We start from the raw sequence: 20647 nt of genomic DNA, 5'->3' as shown, positions 1-20647 counted from the left end.
CATGAGATTTATAATTGTTGCTTTTGGTGGATATTTGGACATACTTTTTCATTCTACTACTTTATTTCGATATATAGAATTTTTTTATCACTAAACTGCTGGTAGGGTAAACGCAGCTCTTTTTTACATAATTTATAAAACATTTTTTGACACTACACTGCAATTAAAGCCCATCTCCAAGAATTAAAAAAAAAAAAAAAAAACACCTTTGTAGTAGGGCCTACCCTCACTGCAAGGGTTAAATGCTTGTTTTGTCTAGGGGTGCACAGTGCCGACTCTGTCACTTATCTTATACCCCACGTTGGCTGGCTCCTGTACCCTTTTCCTCTGCCTGAAGCTCTGGTCTGTGAGCAGGGGCGGACTGACCATTTGGGAAATCAGGCACTGCCCCTGGTACCTTTCATAGACTATTTTGGGTGTGATTTGAGTGTGGGTGAGGACACAGGGGCCCCATGATCCCCTATTGCCCGGGGGCCCCATGAGTTGTCAGTCCGCCCCTGTCTGTGAGTAGAGCATCAGCATTTCCATGTACAATAAAAGGACATTAAAAAATCTAAATAATTCCACGCTATGGTATAAAGAAGTTAAAGTGGACAGGAACTGCATAAGCAGCCACCAAAATAGGTAACAATATACAGTAGGCATAGTATATAAGGTGCAGCGCTAAAGTAATTTATACATAAAGTGTAAGAAACATATAAAAAGTCCAATCCACAAGACTTGAGGCATATAGGGAATGTGCGCATCGCCCACAGTTTCACAGCACTGGTATAAATGTCACAAAAAAACGCCAAGAGGAGAAAGAGGAAGAATCCTTCACCACCACCAAACAAACTGACTCTTACCGGATGGTAATGACCCCCAATTAAGGATGGGTCAAAATGCGTTGTATGATCCCCAGTGACAAGCCATAGACCTAGGCACTTATTAAATCTAGATCTTCACGCTAAATGGACTCAAGGATGAACCTAAAAAAGTATTATCCTCATAGAGGACAGTCCAATTCAAAAGATAAAAAGGATCCTCATAGTGTAGTAAATAAAATATATGTTAATGCCTCAAACACAGTAAAAAACGTACATCATATAAAGTACAAAACAGCATGTCACCATGTCTCTGGTAGTAAGTTGCAAACCAACAAGATTGCCGCTATGTTCCGGTGCACAATGACATCACATGCTCTGGCTCCTCCCTACATGTTTCATCATCAATAACGTTGTCAGGGGCCCCCTTTTTATATGTTTCTTACACTTTATGAATAAAGGGACATTACCCTGTATTATATCATGAGGAGACTGGAGTGTGATAGGAGTCAGTCACATCGCTGGAGCGACCCTGTTGGAGCCAAGGGTAAGGTATGTATTTACTCTCTTTCTGTGCAGCCCTGGACCTAATGAGTATTTAACTCTTGCAGTGTAGGGGACCTACTGTAAGAAAAAAAAAATAAAACTCTCGGAGTTAGGCTTTATTAAGTGTTTTTTTAATTTTTTTTTTATTTTATGTCCCTGTTGGAGACATTTCCTATCACTTCCTGCCTTGACAAGAAGGGAATGGAAATTTCACCTATAGGGACACAGACAACAATAAAAACCTGACAGACTAACCCTTCCCAGGTCTATCCAAAATAAAATAAAATCTTTAACTGCCTTAGTCACTTATTTTTTAATGCTGCCATTTGTCATTTTTGTAGTATTTATAAATCAGTTTCCTCCTTTTCTAAAGCTAATGCTGGGAAGACACAATGATGAAGTGGCATAAGAGGGTTGAGGTTCTGTAAAAACTTTGGAGGGAAACACAGACAAGGAGCTATCCATCATCCAATACTGACAGTTACTTTCTTTTTATTATTGAGTTGATCTACTAAAGGCAAAAAGACTGTGCACTTTGGAAGTGCAGTTGCTCTGGATCTTAGTAAATTAGGGGAAGATCTTCTGTCTTCTATAATTCAATCATTCGCAAGCAAAACTTTTATTTTTTTTCATTTTCCGTGCATATGAGTGGGATTTCTTTGCAAAGTGAAGCTTCACCTCATTTACTAAACTCTGGAGCAACTGCACTTGGAAAGTGCGTAATCTATTTGCCTTTCGTAAATCAGCCCCAATGTGTCTGCTGCTTCAACTACACATATAAAAGAACAGTTATAGGGAATACTGTAGGGTCAACATTAGTTTCTTTTTTTATGGCTAAGTACATTTTCCGCAAGTACAGAAAATAGCTAGAACTAGTCTGAAACCTCAAGAAATGCTATCAGTCTTTCCAGTTTTCTTCAGTAGACTACAGAATACCCCCTTGCCATAAATTATGAAGATGAGAAAAAGAGAAGGTTTTCGTAGAAAAAATCAGGAGAGTGGCCTTGGATGAAAATGCTGCTTCTCTATGGATACAGGACACTCTAAGGCAGAGGTCTCCAAAATTTCTAAACAAAGGGCCAGTTTATTGTCCTTCAGACTTTACGAGGGCTTGGACTGTGGCCAGCGGGAGTGGAGATTTTCCTGGCATCAATAAACATCACCACATAGGCACCACATGGTATCATTGGGAGGAATAGTGCCCCATTGTTGGTGTCTGTTGGAGAAATGGTGCCCCATTGTTGATGTCAGTTGGAAGAATAGTGTTTCGTATCAGTGGAGGAATAGTGCCCCAAGGGCCAGATAAAGGCCCCCCCAGGCTACAGTTTGAGGATCACTACTCTAGGGCATGAAGTATGTTACTAGCAGAATCACCAGGTGAAAATAAGGACAGGAAAAAAGAAAACAAAAAAGAAAGCTAATGCATGCTTTCCATCTAAGGAGTCATAAGCAGCAATATATTACATTTTTCTTTTGGATCTAGATAAGCTTTAGAGCTGGTTTACACTATAAAAACGCAGTCCGGATGCATTTCTGCATGCACATTTTTGATGAATTCTGGTGTGTTTTTATGTGTATTTGATGCTTTTTTGATGCGTTCCAGTTTATTTCCCCCCCTCTATTTTTCTTCAACTTAACCTCACTAGTTGTATTCCCGAGTGTAGCTCGGGGTTAACTTTCAGTACCAAAAGCGGTAACCCCGAGCTACTCTCAGAATTACCCTGCAGCGTTGTTCAGGGATTCCCTCCAGCACTTACCTTGTCCTTCGCTCCCGCGATGTCTCCCCTGCAGCGTCCCAGCCATCGCCTCCGGCCGATGCCGGCATTTGTCTTCCGGGTTCCGTTACCTGCGAGCGTCGGGACTTACAGGGACGGAACCGGCGGGAAATTCAAAAATGTAAAAAATGACATTCACTCAATACACTAAAATCTCATAGTATAACATTATTGTATCAAACCATTTCACATACATTTTGTCCCTAGTGCTTTGTCCTGTGCCCTGCCTGCATTTTTACTGTTCTTTCTGCCTGGAAACTGAGAAACGTCCATGGCGTCCAAAAAGCGTCCCTTTAGGTCAAAAGCGATTTTAGACCAGCTAGATAACAGCGATAGTAAATTAGAACCACTTGCAGAATTGAGTGATAATGATTCGCGGGGAAATCAGACACTGAAAACGATTTTGCGACTAAGCTCAGTGATGTGCAAACTTGGCGCTATATTTAAAATTTCAGTGTTTTTGGTTTGATTACATTATTGAATTAAAGTTATTATTATTATTTTTTATGATTATTTATTATATTATAATTTATGTATAAATTCGTGTTTCAAATTTTATTATACCTGGGATGTTTACTAGACTCTTGTTTGGATAGATTTCAGTGAGTTATTTCTAAGAATTACAGGCCTACAATAAAAAAACTACCTATTTCCATGCAACAAAAATGTACCGCTTTGAGCACAGAAATATGGACATAATCAGACCACTAGGGAGGTTAAATAAGGACATGTGCGTTCCAGTGCATTTTGGGTGCGTTTAGGGGCAGTCCCATTTTGGTGTGTTTTTATGCATTTTACTGCAGTCCAGTACAGTTCAGTGCAGAAAGAAATGCAGCATTTTCTGCTTTTTTTCTGGAACTGGAACGTACTGGAACTGATTGCACTGGTGTGAACTATACCATTGTTAACCATGTAACCTACTATTAATGCATTTTGATGCAGAAAAAAATGCACTGGACTGCATGTGGTCTGAACTGGCCCTTAATATTCATTATCCAGGTGAGTAACTTAGATAGTACTTAAAGTGGAAGGAAAGGCTTGTTATAAAATTTGCTCCCTGCAATAAGTTACATTATATTACAATATGGATATATTGAAAATATGTAAGTGATGTTTCTTTCTACCTTTTTTTTTTCTTTAACTGGTTCCGCACCGCCCTATAGCAGAAATAATGCAACATGGCGGCACGGTTTGCAAAATCATATATATATATATATATATATATATATATATATATATATATATATATACGCAAGATTTTGCCTTTTGTGGCCTCTGTCAATCACCGGTCCAGGCCGGTGATTATTTGCTACACCCGGTGATCGCTGAATATCTCCGACGGGGAAGTGACCTGTGTATAACAACACAGATCTCTCCCCTGTCAGCTCCTGCACACTGCTTTGTTTGGCTCGGCATAGTGGAGCCATACAAAGCAGTGTGCTTACACTGAAGCAGGCACACAGTTAAACTTTTGAACGTCCCAGATGTTAACCCCTTCCTGCCCAGTGCAATTAGTACAGTGTCAGTGCTTTTTATTAGCACTGATCATTGTATTGGTGTCACTGAGGATGTCAGTGACACCAAGTCAGTTTCCTCCAGTGCCAGAATGTCTGCCGCAGTACTGTAGTCCCGCTATAAATCGCTGATCGCCACCATTACTAATAAATAAAAAACCTAAAAAATAAACTTCCAGTACCTATACCGCCATTTGTAGACACTATAACTTTCACCTAAACCAAGTAATATACACGTATTGGGATTTGTTTTAGCAAGGACATGTAGTTGAATATATTTTGGTCTAAATTTATGACAAAATTAGATTTTTAAAATGTTTTTACTGGGCATGTTTAATAGCAAAAAGAAAAAAATATTGTTTTTTTCTCAAAATTGTCAGTCTTTTTTTGTTTATAGCGCAAAAAATAAAAAACTCAGAGGTGATCAAATACCACCAAAAGAAAGCTCTAATTTTGTGAAAAAAAGGACATACATTTAATTTTGGTGCAGCATTGCATAACCGCGCAATTGTCAGTTAAATTAGCGCAGCTCCGTATCGCAATAAATGGCCTGGTCAGGAAGGGGGGGTAAATGCTCTGGAGGGCAATTGGTTAAAGAGTTCATAGATAGTAATTAGGAGTTTGTCTCTGATAGCGTGATAAATGGTGCAACTTGCAACAAATTAATGGCAGTATGTTGCATATGAATCTTTTGTTGAATTTTTCCATAAGGACTTTGTCCTATAATTGTCTCAAATATGCAACATAATGCTTACAAGCATGACACAATCTTCTTCACTTTCCATATCCCCGATATGATGCTATTTCTTAACGAATTTGGCACAACATTAGTGAAATACAATAAAATTGTTACAAATAAGAACTACATGAATTTGTTGCATGTCGCACATGGGCTTTATCACTTTGCTGCAAGGCTGCTGGCTACATCCACATAGCCAGAAATGTGCTGCAAAATGCCTTACAGAATCACCTTCATTGGGGATGATTTACTAAAGGCAGACTGTGTACTTTGAAAGTGCAGTTGTACTTAGCAAGAGAATTTGCTCCAGACCCTAGTAAATCAGCTGATTCAGCCCGGGTTCACATATATTCGGTGCGGTATATCGCATGTGATTCGCACAGGAACCGCACCGCATTCCTGTGCAAATCACAAGCGATTTGTGCGCGGTGCCATTGTATCCATAAATTTTTTATGGTTCTAATCGCATCGCACCCACACCAAAAATGTGCAGGACCCTTTTTTTGGTCCACATTAGAATTGGATTGCATGGCTATTCACACGTATGCAATCCGTTTCTACACATCGCACCGCATTTTGCGAACCACTTTCAGGGTGTTGTTAACTTAACATACACACCGGCAGTGGTTCGCATGAATGGGCTGTGATTCTGAAGCGGTGCGGAATTCGCACAGAAAATGCTGCGAATTCAGAATTGCATCAGAGTGAACCAGGGCTCAAGGAAAATAAACAAGGAATATTTTTTCTTGCACACGATTGGATGATGGAAGTGAGCGGAGATTCCTCTCATTTATTAAGCTCTGGAGCAAATTCCCTTGCAGAGTGTAACTGCACTTGCAAAATACACAGTGAATTTGCCTGTAGTAAATCAACCCCATTGCATTTTTCTGCTAGTTTTTTTCTTAATATTTGTAAAATTAATTATGCCACATTATACAGAAACAGTATACTCTTCCTAGAAAGAAAATGTAAATGGGTTGCATTTCAGACAAGACGCTTGTTTGAGATGATGTCATTGATCTGCTGCAGATCAGGAGGAAGCATGTCCTCATCCCCAGTGATCAGGTTGCAATATTGTACATTTGAAGCAAATTGCATATTTAGGGAATGAAAAGGGGGGCTGATTTGTGCCAGATGTTTGTGAACACAGCAAAGAGCTGCGTAGGAATCATGCTTTACATGACTGTGAGGATAATTTATAAAAACTGTAGGGTGCAACATCTGGTGCAGCTGTGCATGGTAGCCAATCAGCTTCTAACTTCAGCTTATTCAATTAACCCCCCTGGCGGTATTCCCAAGTGTAGCTCGGGGTTAACTTTCAGTACCAGAAGCTGTAACCCCGAGCTACACTTGGGATTACCCTGCAGCGTTGCTTAGGGATTCCCTCCAGAACTTACCTTGACCTGCGCTCCCGCGATGTCCCCCCTGCAGCATCTCCGGTCATATACTCCGGCCGATGCCGGCATCTGTCTTCTGGGTTCCGTTCCCTGCGAGTGTCGGGACGTACGGGTGATGGAACCGGCGGGAAATTAAAAAATTAAAAAATGTGCCATTCACTCAATACACTAAAATCTCATAGTATAACATTACTGTATCAAACCATTTCACATACATTTTGTCCCTAGTGCTTTGTCCTGTGCCCTGCCTGCATTGTTACTGTTCTTTCTGCCTGGAAACTGAGAAATGTCCATGGCGTCCAAAACGCGTCCCTTTAGGTCAAAAGCGGTTTTAGACCAGCTAGAAAACAGCAATAGTAAATTAGAACCACTTGCAGAATTCAGTGATAATAATTTGTGGGGAAATTCGTCATCAGACACTGAAAACGGTTTTGCGACTTTGCTCAGTGATGTGCGAACTGTCGCTCTATTTCAAATTTCAGTGTTTTTGGTTTGATTATATTATTGAATTACATTTTTATTATTATATTATTTTTATGATTATTTATTATATTATAATTTATGATTTCGTGTTTCAAATTTTAACATACCTGGGATGTTTACTAGACTCTTGATCGGACAGATTTCAGTGAGTTATTCCTAAGAATTACAGGCCTACAATAAAAAAAAAAAAACATATTTCCATTGAAAACAATGTACTGCTTTGAGCACAGAAATACTGACATAATCAGATCTCTAGGGAGGTTAAGCTTTGACAAAAAAAACTGCAAGTTGATTGGTTTCTCAGCAGAGCTGCACCAGATTTTGCACTCTCCAGCTTTAGTAAATCAACCCATGTCATCCCTGAGCCAGCATCTCAGTCCTGGTGTAGATACTGATCATGAATAATGCTTGATCAAAGATGGCTCCGTCCTTCTGTAGAATAAAGCAAATAAAGGCATTATCAAGGGGAGTTTAATACCCGTGTTACATTTACAAATGCATGCACTCAACCACAAAAATGTATCTGCTGCTATTTGAATATGGAGGAGTAAGATGATACTAAGTTACTATAAATGACCGTCTTTCTTTGTCACCCTTTATAATCCACCCCAAACCTTAACAGACACTTATATTTTACAGACGTTACACAATTCGCTATCGAGAAAAAGGAGAGTCTGCACGTTGGGATTACAAGGAAATAAATACTCGGCGTGTGCTGGTAGACAAACTAAATCCTGATGCTATGTATGAATTTTCAGTCCGTATTTCTCAAGAAGATCAAGATGGTCAGTGGAGCCCTTCAATTTTTCAAAGAACGCCAGAATCTGGTAAGTCTTATGTAAGCTTAGAAAATACCTAACCCTGTAAAAAAAAAAAAAAAAAAACCTAACCATGCACTATAACCAGTTAAAAGCATTGTACAAACATATAGTGAAGGAAATATGTATTTGATCCCTTGCTGATTTTGAATGTTTGCCCACTCACAAAGAAATGATCAGTCTAAAAATCGAATGGTAGGTGTATTGTAAAACTGAGAGACACCTGGTAGCCAGAAATCCTGCTGAATGATAGGGGATCAAATACTTATTTCCCTCACGAACATGCAAATCAGTGCATACTTTGTTAGACGTGCATTTCTTTTGAATTTTTTGTTCCTATTCTGTCTCTCAGTGTTATAATACATCTACCATTCGATTTTTAGACTGATCATTTCTTTGTAGTGGGAAACATTCAAAACCAGCAGGGGATCAAATACTTATTTCCTTCAATGTTTCTTATATAAAAAAGCAGGCAATTCTACCTTCCATGGACTGTATTTGCTCATAGGAATGTATGTATATACTGTACTGTGCACTATTTTGTTGTTACAGTTTCTAGTATGTAATATGATTGTCTGCTTATTGCACACTTTTATTATACTTTTCCAGGTATTTTACCACTTCCATAAAACTCAAATCATATGTCACCCAAAAGAATATGTCATTTACACCGCACATCAACAACATTGCATGAAAGGGTACTCCAAAAGAGATTATAATGCATAGATGGACAAGAGTCGAGGTGCACAGAATTATGTACTCTATTATTGGCCATACACTCTTAATTTTGTTATCTGTTCGATGTGCAACATGATGACATCTGCAAAAATCAAATAGCCATTATGTCCCTTTTGATCAATTTAGACTCTGTCTCCTCATCAAACTGAGTTGATCAGTCAGGGTGGAATATTATCAATCTTTTACCTCGATGAGCAGCACTGAGATATTTTGTTCATGAATGTGATAGTTTTTCAAATAATCCGATTATGAGCTTGTATGGTGTAAAAAAGAGATGCAGCTGATATTATACGATTGTAAGTTGCAATTGCACTTTAACCGTCAAAAATCCACTTCCCTGTGTGTGGCATGTCGGTCAAACGGGTTGTCAACTATTGATTTGTTATTGCTATTGGAAAAAGATCGATCCAAAAAGAAATTGATCATTTATCGAAGCATGTATGGAAGCATTAATCCAACTAAAAACAGGTCAAGGTAAAAAACAAATATCAATGAAGGATTTGTCCATGGTGGACAGCTGTGCCTTGGGAACCTACTGAAATGTTTAAATCTGATATGGCTGATATGCAGATGTGGCACATGTGGGATATTGGAAAACCCCACAACAAGTCATGGGGCCCCCGGGCAATAGGGGATCATGGGGCCCCTGTGTCATCGCCCACACCCAAAAAAGCCTATGAAAAAGCCAATGAAAGGTACCAGGGGAATCTCTTGGGGCCCCCTACTGACCCTGGGCCCTCGGCCAGTGCCCGAGTGCTCGAATGGTCAGTCCACCCCTGACCCCACCTAAAGTAGAGCTTTAGGCAGATAATTGTAAAATGTAACTACCTTCATGCTTCTTAATACCAGCCTCTTCTAAGAGTGGGGAGCTGTTTGAGCCATTTAGACTTTACTAAATTGCTGCTTCTTCTTTATTGCCCAATCAAAAGGCTTCATTGTGTTTTAAAAGAAGAAAAGGCACAATGAGTCTGACTCCTAATATATAAACGTCCATGTGAACAAAGTCCATCTGGAGAAAACATCACCTGAGCATGGGGAATGTCTGTTGCACTTAGGGTTAGGCTCTGATTGGAGTGGAAGCGATCTCCAGGCAATGCGTATAAAACAAGAAAGATAATAAAGGTGCATCTAAGTGTAGACAAGAGTACAATGTTTATTCCAAAATAAGGTGCAAATGGCAACTCACATTTCAAAGAAGAAAGGCAGGCTCTTAAAATAAGTCCTAGGTGGGGTGGCGACAGTTTTCAATGCAAAAACTGTGTCCTTCACTGTGCAGGAGGTCCCTCATCTAACTCCATGGTGTCGGCTGAAGATCATCTACACTGTGATGGCCTGTCAGGCATGCTGCTTTCTCAGAAACACGTGTCTTGTTTACGTCCGGTGATGTCATCACGTCCTATGCCACGTCCCACGTGCATTCCAGCCCTCTGTGGATTATCCTCCATGCTTCAGCCGGCTCCATGGAGTTAGATGAGGGACCCTCTCTAACCAATTTATTAACCGCTTTCCCGCTGCCCTATAGGGCGGCAGGGGTGTGCAAAATCACGTGTATATATGTGATCTGCATTCCCAAGTAGGAAGCATGCGTGTGTGTGGGATGTCAATGGCGGCTAGGGATGTCAATCACTGGGTCCTGGTCAGAGATTCCCCACTGGAACCCGGCGATCGCCGAGTAAAGCTGACAGGGGAGAGACCTGTGTGTAAACAACACAGGTCTCTCTTCTGCCAGCAAGGACATGCTGCTCTGTATTTCTCTGCACGGCAGAGAAATACACAGCAGCATGTCTTCCTAGTAAAACACACACAGCACATGATGTAAAACAGCACACAGTTAACCCTTTGAACACCCCAGATTTTAACCCCTTCTTGCCCAGTGTCATTAGTACAGTGCTTTTTATTAGCACTGATCACTGTATTAGTGTCCCTGGGGATGTCAGTGGCAGTTAGTCAGTTTCCATCCAGTGTCAGAATGCCCGCCGCAGTCCAGCTATAAGTCGCTGATGGTCGCCATTACTAGTATATATGAAAAAATAAAATTCCATTTGTAGACGCTATAACTTTCATGTAAACCAATTAATTTACATGTATTGTTTTTTTGCTTTTTGATTTTTAGCAAAGACATGTAGCAGAATACATTTTAGCCTAAATTTATGAAGAAATTAGATTATTTAAATTCTTGTACTGGATATGTTTTATAGCAAAAAGTCAAAAATACTTTTTTTCCATAATTGTTGGCCCTTTTGTGTGCACAAAAAATAAAAACTGCACAGGTGATCAAACACCATGGAAAGAAAGCTCTATTTGTGGTAAAAAAAGGACATACATTCAATTTATGTACAGCGCTGCATGACTGCGCAATTGTCAGTTAAAGTAACACAGCGCCATATCGCAAAAAATGGCCTGGTCAGGAAGGGGGGTAAGTCCTCTGGAGGGCAAGTGGTTAAAAGAAGAAACAATCCAAATTCACTCACATAAACATAAATGTATCTAGCATATTAAGTGTTAAACTTGCAAAGAGGATTGGGTGCAGATATTGCAATCTCACTGCCACCAGCAATCCCAATGGCTGTGTGGCTGTACCCACAAACGTGATAACGTGGTACTGACAGGCTCGGCCCTTACATGTTTCATCCCTGGGAAGTGACTTCTTCAGAGATATGAAATATTGTGTGGTTCTATTGTTCTTGATCCTCATCGCAAGTTTAACACTAGGAAAATTCTAGAAAAAATTTATCATATGAAACAAATTTCCAGGCAAATAGTTATATGATCAGCTGAAGTATTGATCATATAACTGTTTATGTGCGAGAGATATTTAACCTGCCAATGGATTTTGTAGCTCCGCCCTTACACGTTTCATCCCTGGGAGGGGACTTTTTCAGAGATATGAAATATCTGTGGTTCTATTGTTCTTCATCCTCCTCGCAAGTTTAACAGGAAAATTCTAGAAAAAAGAAAAAATGTATCATGTGAACAAATTTTCAGGCAAACAGTTATATGATCAGCTGAAGTATTGATCATATAACTGTTTATGTGCAAGAGATATTTAACCTGCCAATGGGTTTTGTAGTTCCATCCTGTCCTGATATTTACACAGCTGAGCCACGCAGCAAGATCAGTCTGGTGACCTAACTTTTGTCTACTGCAGTTAGGAAATACAGCTATGTCACATCACCATATCCTATTATTGGAAAAAGAAGGAGCAGCAGCAGACTGATGAACTCATCCCTGTTTTCTCCCATCCTTTCAGTAGGTTTGTTGTCAGTATATTTGTAAGCAACACTCCTGGTTGGCTTCTAGTGCTACCCCTTTTACTGTCAGTCTAACTTCTTCTGTACAGGGAAATGGTAAAAGGTTGATATCAAGACAGATTAAGGTACTTTTCACTGATACTGTATGCTGATAGTGTATAAAATAAAAACAGCACTAGATGGTATTACTCTGTATCAGGGGCGGACTGACCATTTGGAAACTCGGGCACTGCCCGAGGGCCCGGGGTCAGTAGGGGGCCCCATGAGATGCCCCTGGTACTTTTTTCATAGGCTTTTTTGAGTTTGGGCAAGGACACAGGGGCCCCATGATCCCCTATTGCCCGGGGGTCCCATGAGTTGTCAGTCCGCCCCTGCTCTGTATATGAAAGAAGTGTATTCTTTGTAGATTGTTCAAGGAGGATGCATTAAAAAAAAGAAAGAAAATTCCAGACAATAACAACATTTTGTGAGTTAAATGGCCCCTTCATGCTTTAACTAGTCTTTCATAACTTTTTTTTCCTCAAAAGCTCCAACAACTGCACCAGAGAACCTGTATGTGGAAGCAATAAATGGAAAAAATACAGCTGTGACTGTTACATGGGATGAACTCTCTGATTCAGCCGGCAAGATAAAAGGTAAATTGTGCAGAACTTAAAGTCATTTTCTAAATATTATGCCTAATATCTATATTGGGTTCTTTTAGAGCGGGGGTTGGGTTTTGACCTTCCTGGGCCACATTGGAAGAAAAGGAATTGTCTTGAGCCACACATAAAGTACACTAACAATATGAATAGCTGTTGAATAGATAAAGTCAGGCTGATCACAAGTTAACGATCACTGATATAGATAATGTACGTATCTGAGTAATAATTTTTGTAATGCTTTTATTATTATAGAAAAGAGGGCAACTTAAAACTTGAGCGATATTTGACACAGTTTTTGATAAATGAATGCATCAGTATCTGGTTCGATGGATGTAGTAGCAATTCTCAATGAATTTTCAAGGCATTTATCAAATATTTTGGTTCTAATTTTGTCATTTGTGTCCTTCATCCTTCGTATGCTTCATGAAAATGATTGCTCACATATGTAGGTGTTGGTGAAAACTCGTGACAGTTTATGATTTTGTGTTGGGTCTCATTCATAGATGTCTTAGGCCACATTGGGCAGAAAAAGTTCCTGGTTTATTTTTTTTATTTCATTATGTTGTCTATTTAAGTCTATTGTACATTTCAGACAGGTCAATCTTGCTAGCAGAGCAGAGCTTTTCATTTTCAGCTCTTTACCGGATCTCAACATCTGGTCAACCCTCTCTTGTGTATGGATCCAACACCCCAACTTTGAAAGATCTTGTGATCACAGAAAAAGCATTATCTCTGCCAATACCTGACACGCCAGACTCACCCCCAACAACTGGCACCTCAAACTGACACCCACCTACCCCCAACCACTGACACTCCATACTCACCCCCCCATCTACCCTCAAATCACTGACTCCCCAGACTCACCCCCTCCCCCAATCACTGACACCCTAGACTGACATTCACCTATCCCCAACCACTGACATCCTAGACTGACACCAACCTACCAACCAACCAACCACTGACACTCATAACTGAAACCAACCTATCCTCAAGCACTGACAACTGCCTATTCCAAACCACATGACACCCCAAACTGACACCCACATCCCCCAAACAGTGACACCCGCCCAGCTCAAACCATTGACACCCACCTACCTCAAACCACTGACACCCAAAACATGGGTGTCTCAATGTCAGTGCTCAGTAGAAGTGGAAATATAGCCCCAGCATTAGTGCCATCTACTTATTAAACCGCCATGGTCTTAATGCTTGTTAAAGTGGCAGAATAGCCTAACTATAACTATTCCTAAAAATGTTCCCTCCCCCTCCTCCTACCTATCCTGTATAAAAAAGATGTGTGTACTTACCAATTTTTATTCCACTCCAGTCACTTGATCCTACACCCCTGTGTCAGTGACTGGCTGCTGCAAGGGAGAGGAGGGTGGACCAACAATAGCTGGGCTACAGCTCCCGGAATCCACAACCATTATTGAGAGCTCCCTTGCACAGAGGAGTCAAAGCTATGGGATCAAGTGATCTGTCCAGATTGAAAATAGATAAGCATGCAGACCTTTTTTTTTAAAGGAATTAAGCAGGATAGGTAGGAGGAGGGGGGATGAACCCTTTGCATGAATAGTTAGAGTACAGCTTTTCCTTTGACATTAAAGCTGAATTCCAGAAATTCAGCCTCTTTGTAGAAGGTCTAGCATCTAGCTCCCGGAACTACACCGATAGCTGACTTCCAGGAATTCTATAAATCTGTCAGATAGAATTATGGAGATTGGGCAGCACAGTGGCTAAGTGGTTAGCACGACCGCCTATCAGTCGGTCCTCGGTTCAAATTCCAGCCATGGCACAACCTGTCTGGAATTTGCATGTTCTCCCTGTGCCTGTGTGGGTTTTCTCCCACACTCCAAAGACATGCTGGTAGGTTAATTGGCCCTAGTATGTGTATGAATGTGAGTTAGGGACCTTAGATTGTAAGCTCCTTGAGGGTGGACACTGATGTGACTGTACAATATATATGTAAAGCGCTGTGTAAACTGACGGTGCTATATAAATACCTGTAATAAATAAGTCCACGAGGTGTCGTTCATCCCCTTGGTGAGAAAGTAAACAAAATCCACTGTGCATAATAGGTGAGGTAATTGCCACATAAAGCTTCTCAAAAGTACTCCCACACCAGTGCCCAAATCAACGGGTGAACTCACACTGCAACGCTGAGTAGCCGAAGTCATTCACTGCTATGGCTGCTCTGTGTTGCTGGCTGTCAGGGGGGAGCAGTGTGGTGTGCGATTCAGTGCATCACATGGCTCCCTTTTTTTCTGTTTTGAATAAACTTTATGCTAAGTGTACAAAACGTACACTTCATTCACTGTAATGTAGGGCAGTGCACTGCGCTGCCTTACATTGCAGTGCAATTCAGCATGGCGTGCTGCAATAAAATGCAGCATGTCCTGTCAACTTGTATCTGTCTCATACACATGGGGTCTGAGCACCCATGTAGGAAGGGCTACTGTTAGATATCTTGGGGCCCCATACAGCCTACCTGACAGGGCCCCCTTTGACCAGAAAACATCAAAATTATATTTTCTCTAGAAATACACTAGCATTTTTATTAGTGTACACAAACACAACAAAACTTACAAAGTTTCTGCTAAATCTAAAGATAAAACTGTATTAAGGAAATAAAGCTCTGTGTGTAAATGAGGTCTTGGGGGTCATTCACATGGGCATTGTGGCCTGTACAGTGTGAATAATCTCTTTGTTTATGTGGATGGAGCTGTGTGGAGGCAGTCTAGGTTACACTATGGGGATGAAGCAGCTGTATGAACACAGCCGCCGGTCCTAGTTTGACAAGCATGTGGCTACAGGTGTACGGCCCTAAACACAGACAGCGTGCATTCATGGCCACTCACCTACACCTGCACACCTATCAGATTAAAACCTGTGGCTGTGTTCATACAGCTGCCCATTGGGCATACAGTGTCCCCATAGTGTAACAGGTGGATCTAGCTGCATGGATAACCCACTCATTTATGCATGCGCCATTTTTTTCAATTTTTGTTTTGCATAGCCCATTATTTCAATGGGCTGTCAAACACATGGAAATCTGCAAAAAATACCGCAGGCATGATTTTTATAAGTGCACTGCACCAAACCACATAGTACTCTAGTAACATGCATTTTGGTAGCTGCAAATGTGTCTATGTTTCCTAGAGGTGTAGAGGTGCCATAAAGAATTCATTGCACCTGCGCACATCTGCAGAGGGCAGTGCTTTTCTTTGCAGTGTGGGAAAATGCATGCTCTTGTGTGCGTTCCCGGTGTGAACAAGCCCTAAAAGTTATTCTAGGTAAGAGAACGGGATTGACTTGGAATTGTGGATGCAATTGGACTAGTGGTGAGATTCAATTAGGATGAATCGTATAATAAATGACACCACAAAGCTCCTAGTTCACTCTCTGGTCATCACTCGCCTCAACTACTTCAACTCTCTCTACTTAGGCTATCCCCCCTTCAGTCCATCATAAATGCTGCTGCCAGACTCATCCACCTTACCAACCTTTCAGTGTCCGCTACGCCTCTCTGCCAATCCCTCCACTGACTTCCTCTAACGCAACAAATTAAATTCAGAATACAGGTGTACCTCGGTTTATGAATTTAATGCGTTCTCCGGGATGTTTTGTATTGCAAAAAATTTGTAAACCAAAACACGGTTTCCCATAGGAATGCATTGAAAACCAATTAATCCGTTACAGAGGTCAGAAAAAAAAAAGTCTCTGTCATTATAGGTCAGTGCTGGTTTTTAAATGTAATTACCGCATTTTGTTTCTTCACTATAGCTCAGAGAATCAGCTGTCACTTTCCCCCCAGCTAAAAGAAATAAAGTTTCCTTTTAGTTTATCTCCCCGAGTTAAAAGGAACAATGTTTCCTTTTAGTTTGTTTCCCAAGATAAAAGAAACAAAGTATGCTTTAGCTCCAGGGAAAGTGACAGCTAATTCTGTGAGCTATGGTGAAGAAAAAAAAGCTGGCAATTGCATTTAAAAATCGGCACCAACACTTTGTAATGCGAAACAAATTTGTAAAAAAATTGTAATTCGAAAGGGATAGTACTTACTCTTCCTTTTTTCCCCTTGTATTAATCCTTTGAGGGACTGCCACCTTCATCTCTCCCAACTTAAAAGGTCTGGATCATTTAGTGCACCAACTGGGCCCTAAAAAGCACGCAGAAGATTCTTCACTGCATCTAAAGGGACGTTGACTACCCTAATTAAGGAGCTTTTTTCCTATCTCAGATTTAAACCTTGCCATAAGATCCTGAGGGCCCAAAGTGAGCTAGTTCACCCTTTGATAGTTTTCCTTGCTCACTGGGGACTAGAAACACCTCAGGCTTTAGGTTCTGGGTTAACTTTGGAATAGCAGGCCTGTCAGCAATGATTGAGATTTTTCTGTATGTGTTTTTTTCTTTGCTTAGGGTTGCTAAGAATGATAATTGCCATTACGTACACACATATCTCTTTATGCTGTTTTACCAAATTTACAGCAAAGTTCAATATAAACAACAAATCAGTTCACTCTAATCTGTGTACAAGTCTATTTTCTGGTTATAATTTACTCTGATCAGAAGAGTACTGCGGTCAGCAGGGGTTGGGCTTTTAGAGAGGGGTCTCCTAAGGGGGTAGTGCTACATTTGTATGCATTTTTTGCATGCCAAAGTGAAAACGAGCAATACTACAGACATATTTTGCATTCATGTTTATCAAAAATCCCCCCTGAACTTCTATTTCGAGATTATGAGAAAGTGTGAGATTGTAAAATAAAGATGCTGTATTTTCTAAGGCTTCAGATATAGCAGGTGACAGTGCTCCTCACGATCTTAGTAATTTAGTATGCTAATACAAGGGACAGAGTTGGTGCTTGCAGACATATGGATAAATGCAGCAAAATATTTCAAATAATCTGCATTCTTGCACTATTTTTATTGGATTGAATATAACCTTTAGGCATTGGGTTTAGTCACATTTAATCAACCATACTGAAATTTTATAGATCTATACAAACATTAATATCATGAGGAATCCCAAAAGTCTGTATTGCAGGTTATAATACAGTTTATAACTTTTTTTTATTGTTTTCTGTTCAGTAATCCCACATTCTTGCAGGTAAGCAGAGAATGTAGTGAGATATTACCAGTACAGATATTATACTAGTACCACCATAACCTTTTTCATTTTCCTTTTCCTTTTGCGATTATATTTACCTTTTTACCAGTATGATTTTATTTCTTATTAGTCCTTTTTGTCTTTCTCAACCTTGAGTACTTATCAGTCTTGTCCTAATGTATAAACGTCAAACCAATGTATAATTGAAGGGGCAATTCACCCAAAACCTATATTTCACTTTTGTTAGGTGCTAGAGAGTTAAACAACCTTCTTCTGTTTTTACTGTTCACCAAAAATTAACTTAGGCAAGCTACCTACACTGCTGTCTGTTTCCCAGCACTCCTTTGCAAGGGAATGGCCATTTTGTTAAAACCAAACAATTTATTCCATAAGTTCCTGAAATCCCTGAAGGCACCTGAAAACAAGCAAAAGCAAAATTAACAACTGTAAAAGGTGGCTACTAAAGTGATAGATAAATCAAATGGTCCTTCAAAGTTGTAAAGCTATGAGAAACCCAATGGTAATAGTTGTGACATTTTTTACTATTGTTGTAATATGTAATTTTGTCTGGGCCATTTCTGGCACTTTTTGTTCATTTGTAATATTCATCTATTTTCGCTAGAAAGTTACTTAGAACCCCAAAACATTATATATATATATATGTGTGTGTGTGTGTGTATATATATATATATATATATATATATATATATATATAATTTTTTTTTTTTTTTTTTTTTTTTTTTTAAAGCAGAGGCCCTAGAGAACAAATTGGTGGGTTTAGAATATTTATGTCATGTGGTATTTGTGCAGCAGTTTTTCAAACACACTTTTTTTACTTACCCACAATACATAACCCATATTTTTTGTAAAGTATAAAAGATGATGTCACACTGAGTAAATAGATACCAAACATGTCACGCTTTAAAATTGCGCATGCCTGTGCAATGACGACGAACCATGTAAATTTTACTATCCATAGGTGACGCTTCAAAAGCCTTTACAGGTTAATACTTTAGATTTACAGTGGAAGTTTGGTAGACTTACTGCCCATGATCTGATGTTTGTGGTGATACCTCACATGTGTGGGTCGATCACTGTTTGCGTGTGTGTGGTACCAATATGCACATTTGCTTTTCAGTGTGAGCACGGGAGGCTGGGGGCACTTTATATTATTTTTTAAATATTAATTTATTTTTTATATATATTTTTTTTATCACTGTTATTGCTGTCACAAGAAATGTGAATATCCTTGTGACAGCAATAGGTACGTTACAGGTACTCTTTAGGGAGAGATCTGGGGTCTATAAGACCCTAAATCCCTCCTTTGCACTTAAAAGCATTCAGAAACACCAAGATCTGTGTTTCTGAATGCTTTTATTTTAAAAAAATGGCACTGTTTACTTCTGAGTAAGTGTAGTCAGATCGTTGCTTCCGGTTTAATGTAAGGGAGAGCCAATCAAAGCCGATCCTGGCTTTATTCAGCTGTCCGGTGGGACCGAAGAGCCTGAGAGAACAGAAGAAGGCAGCAGGGGGAGACGTCCTGCATGCATCACACCAGTATAACTACTGAAAGTCCGGTGATGTACCGTACGTTGCTGGATGGGAAATGGTTAAACTTTTTTAATGAAATAGGAGGGAGTTCATCCTTTCCCTGGTGGTTCAGTGTTTTTCGATCACATTGCATAGTTACATAGTTAGTCTGGCTGAAAAAAGACAAAAGTTCAACCAGTAAAAAAAAAAAAACCAGCACAGCACGATCCCATTTGCTCCTGCAGGGGAACAAATTCCTTTCTGATCCCCCGAGAGGCAATCAGATATTCCCTGGATCAACTTTAGCTATAAATCTTAGTATTCAGTTATATTCTGTGTATCCAAGAAAGAATCCAGGCCTTTTTTAAAGCGATCCACTGAGCTGGCCTGAACCAACTCTTGAGGGAGTCTATTCCACATTTTCACAGCTCTCACTGTGAAGAAACCTTATCACACAAGTGTGAGCTATTCAGCAAAGTTGTGTGTGGTTGGCCAAGCTACCATGCTGTATTTCATGGCTGGGCCCTATTTAAGGCCTGGGCCTCAGGGCCTTTTTGACAGTCATGGTCGTAGAATTTATTTAAAAGCATTATTCTGCCAGCTGAGTCACTAATGAGGTTTCCTAGTCGTCAACAGGCCCTGATTGCTCTGTTTAACCTCCTTAGCGGTATTCCCGAGTGTAGCTCGGGGTAAAATGTCAGTGCCAAAAGCGGTAACCCCCGAGCTACACTCGGGCTTACCATGCGGCGCTGCATAGGGAGTCCCTGCAGAGCTTACCTTGTCCTGCGCTCCCGCGATGTGTCCCCTGCAGCGTCTCCTCCGGCCGATGCCGGTATCCGGCCTCTGTGTTCCGGTCCCTGTGATGTCGGGACGTACGGGCGGCGGCGGGAAATTTGAAAATATAAAAAATTGACATTTTTTTCAAAACAAATTTTTCATAGTAAAACATTGCTGTTTCAACCCATTTCACATACATATTGTCCCTAGTGCTTTGTCCTGTGCCCTGCCTGCATTTTGTCTGTTCTTTCTGCCTGGAAACTGAGAAACGTCCATGGTGTCCAAAAAGTGTCCCTTTAGGTCAAAAGCGGGTTTAGATCAGCTAGAGAACAGCGATAATAAATCAGAACTACTTGCAGAATTGAGTGATAATGATTAGTGGGGAAATTCGTCATCAGACACTGAAAACGATTTTGCGACTTTGCTCAGCAATGTACGAACTTGGCGCTCTATTTCAAATTTCAGTGTTTTTGGTTTGATTATATTATTGAATTAAATGTATTATTATTATATTATTATTTTTTATGA

The 20647-nt window shown here is 40.1% G+C and overlaps 1 protein-coding gene across 1 annotated transcript in view; it reads left to right on the top strand.

The window, feature by feature from the left end:
- FNDC1 (fibronectin type III domain containing 1) overlaps positions 1–20647 on the top strand; it is a 273409-nt gene that overhangs the window by 130113 nt on the left and 122649 nt on the right. The window contains exons 5-6 of the mRNA XM_089669817.1: positions 7897–8084; positions 12592–12699. Coding sequence (XP_089525943.1) covers positions 7897–8084; positions 12592–12699 — 296 coding nt within the window. The remainder of the gene's footprint in view (positions 1–7896; positions 8085–12591; positions 12700–20647) is intronic.

This window comes from Staurois parvus, unplaced genomic scaffold (assembly GCF_062004578.1).
Source record: "Staurois parvus isolate SC_StPar_1 unplaced genomic scaffold, SC_StPar_1.0 ptg000081l, whole genome shotgun sequence".
Lineage (NCBI taxonomy): Eukaryota > Metazoa > Chordata > Amphibia > Anura > Ranidae > Staurois > Staurois parvus.
The sequence above is the reverse complement of the archived record's forward strand: the minus strand, read 5'-3'. Positions and strand labels throughout refer to the sequence as shown.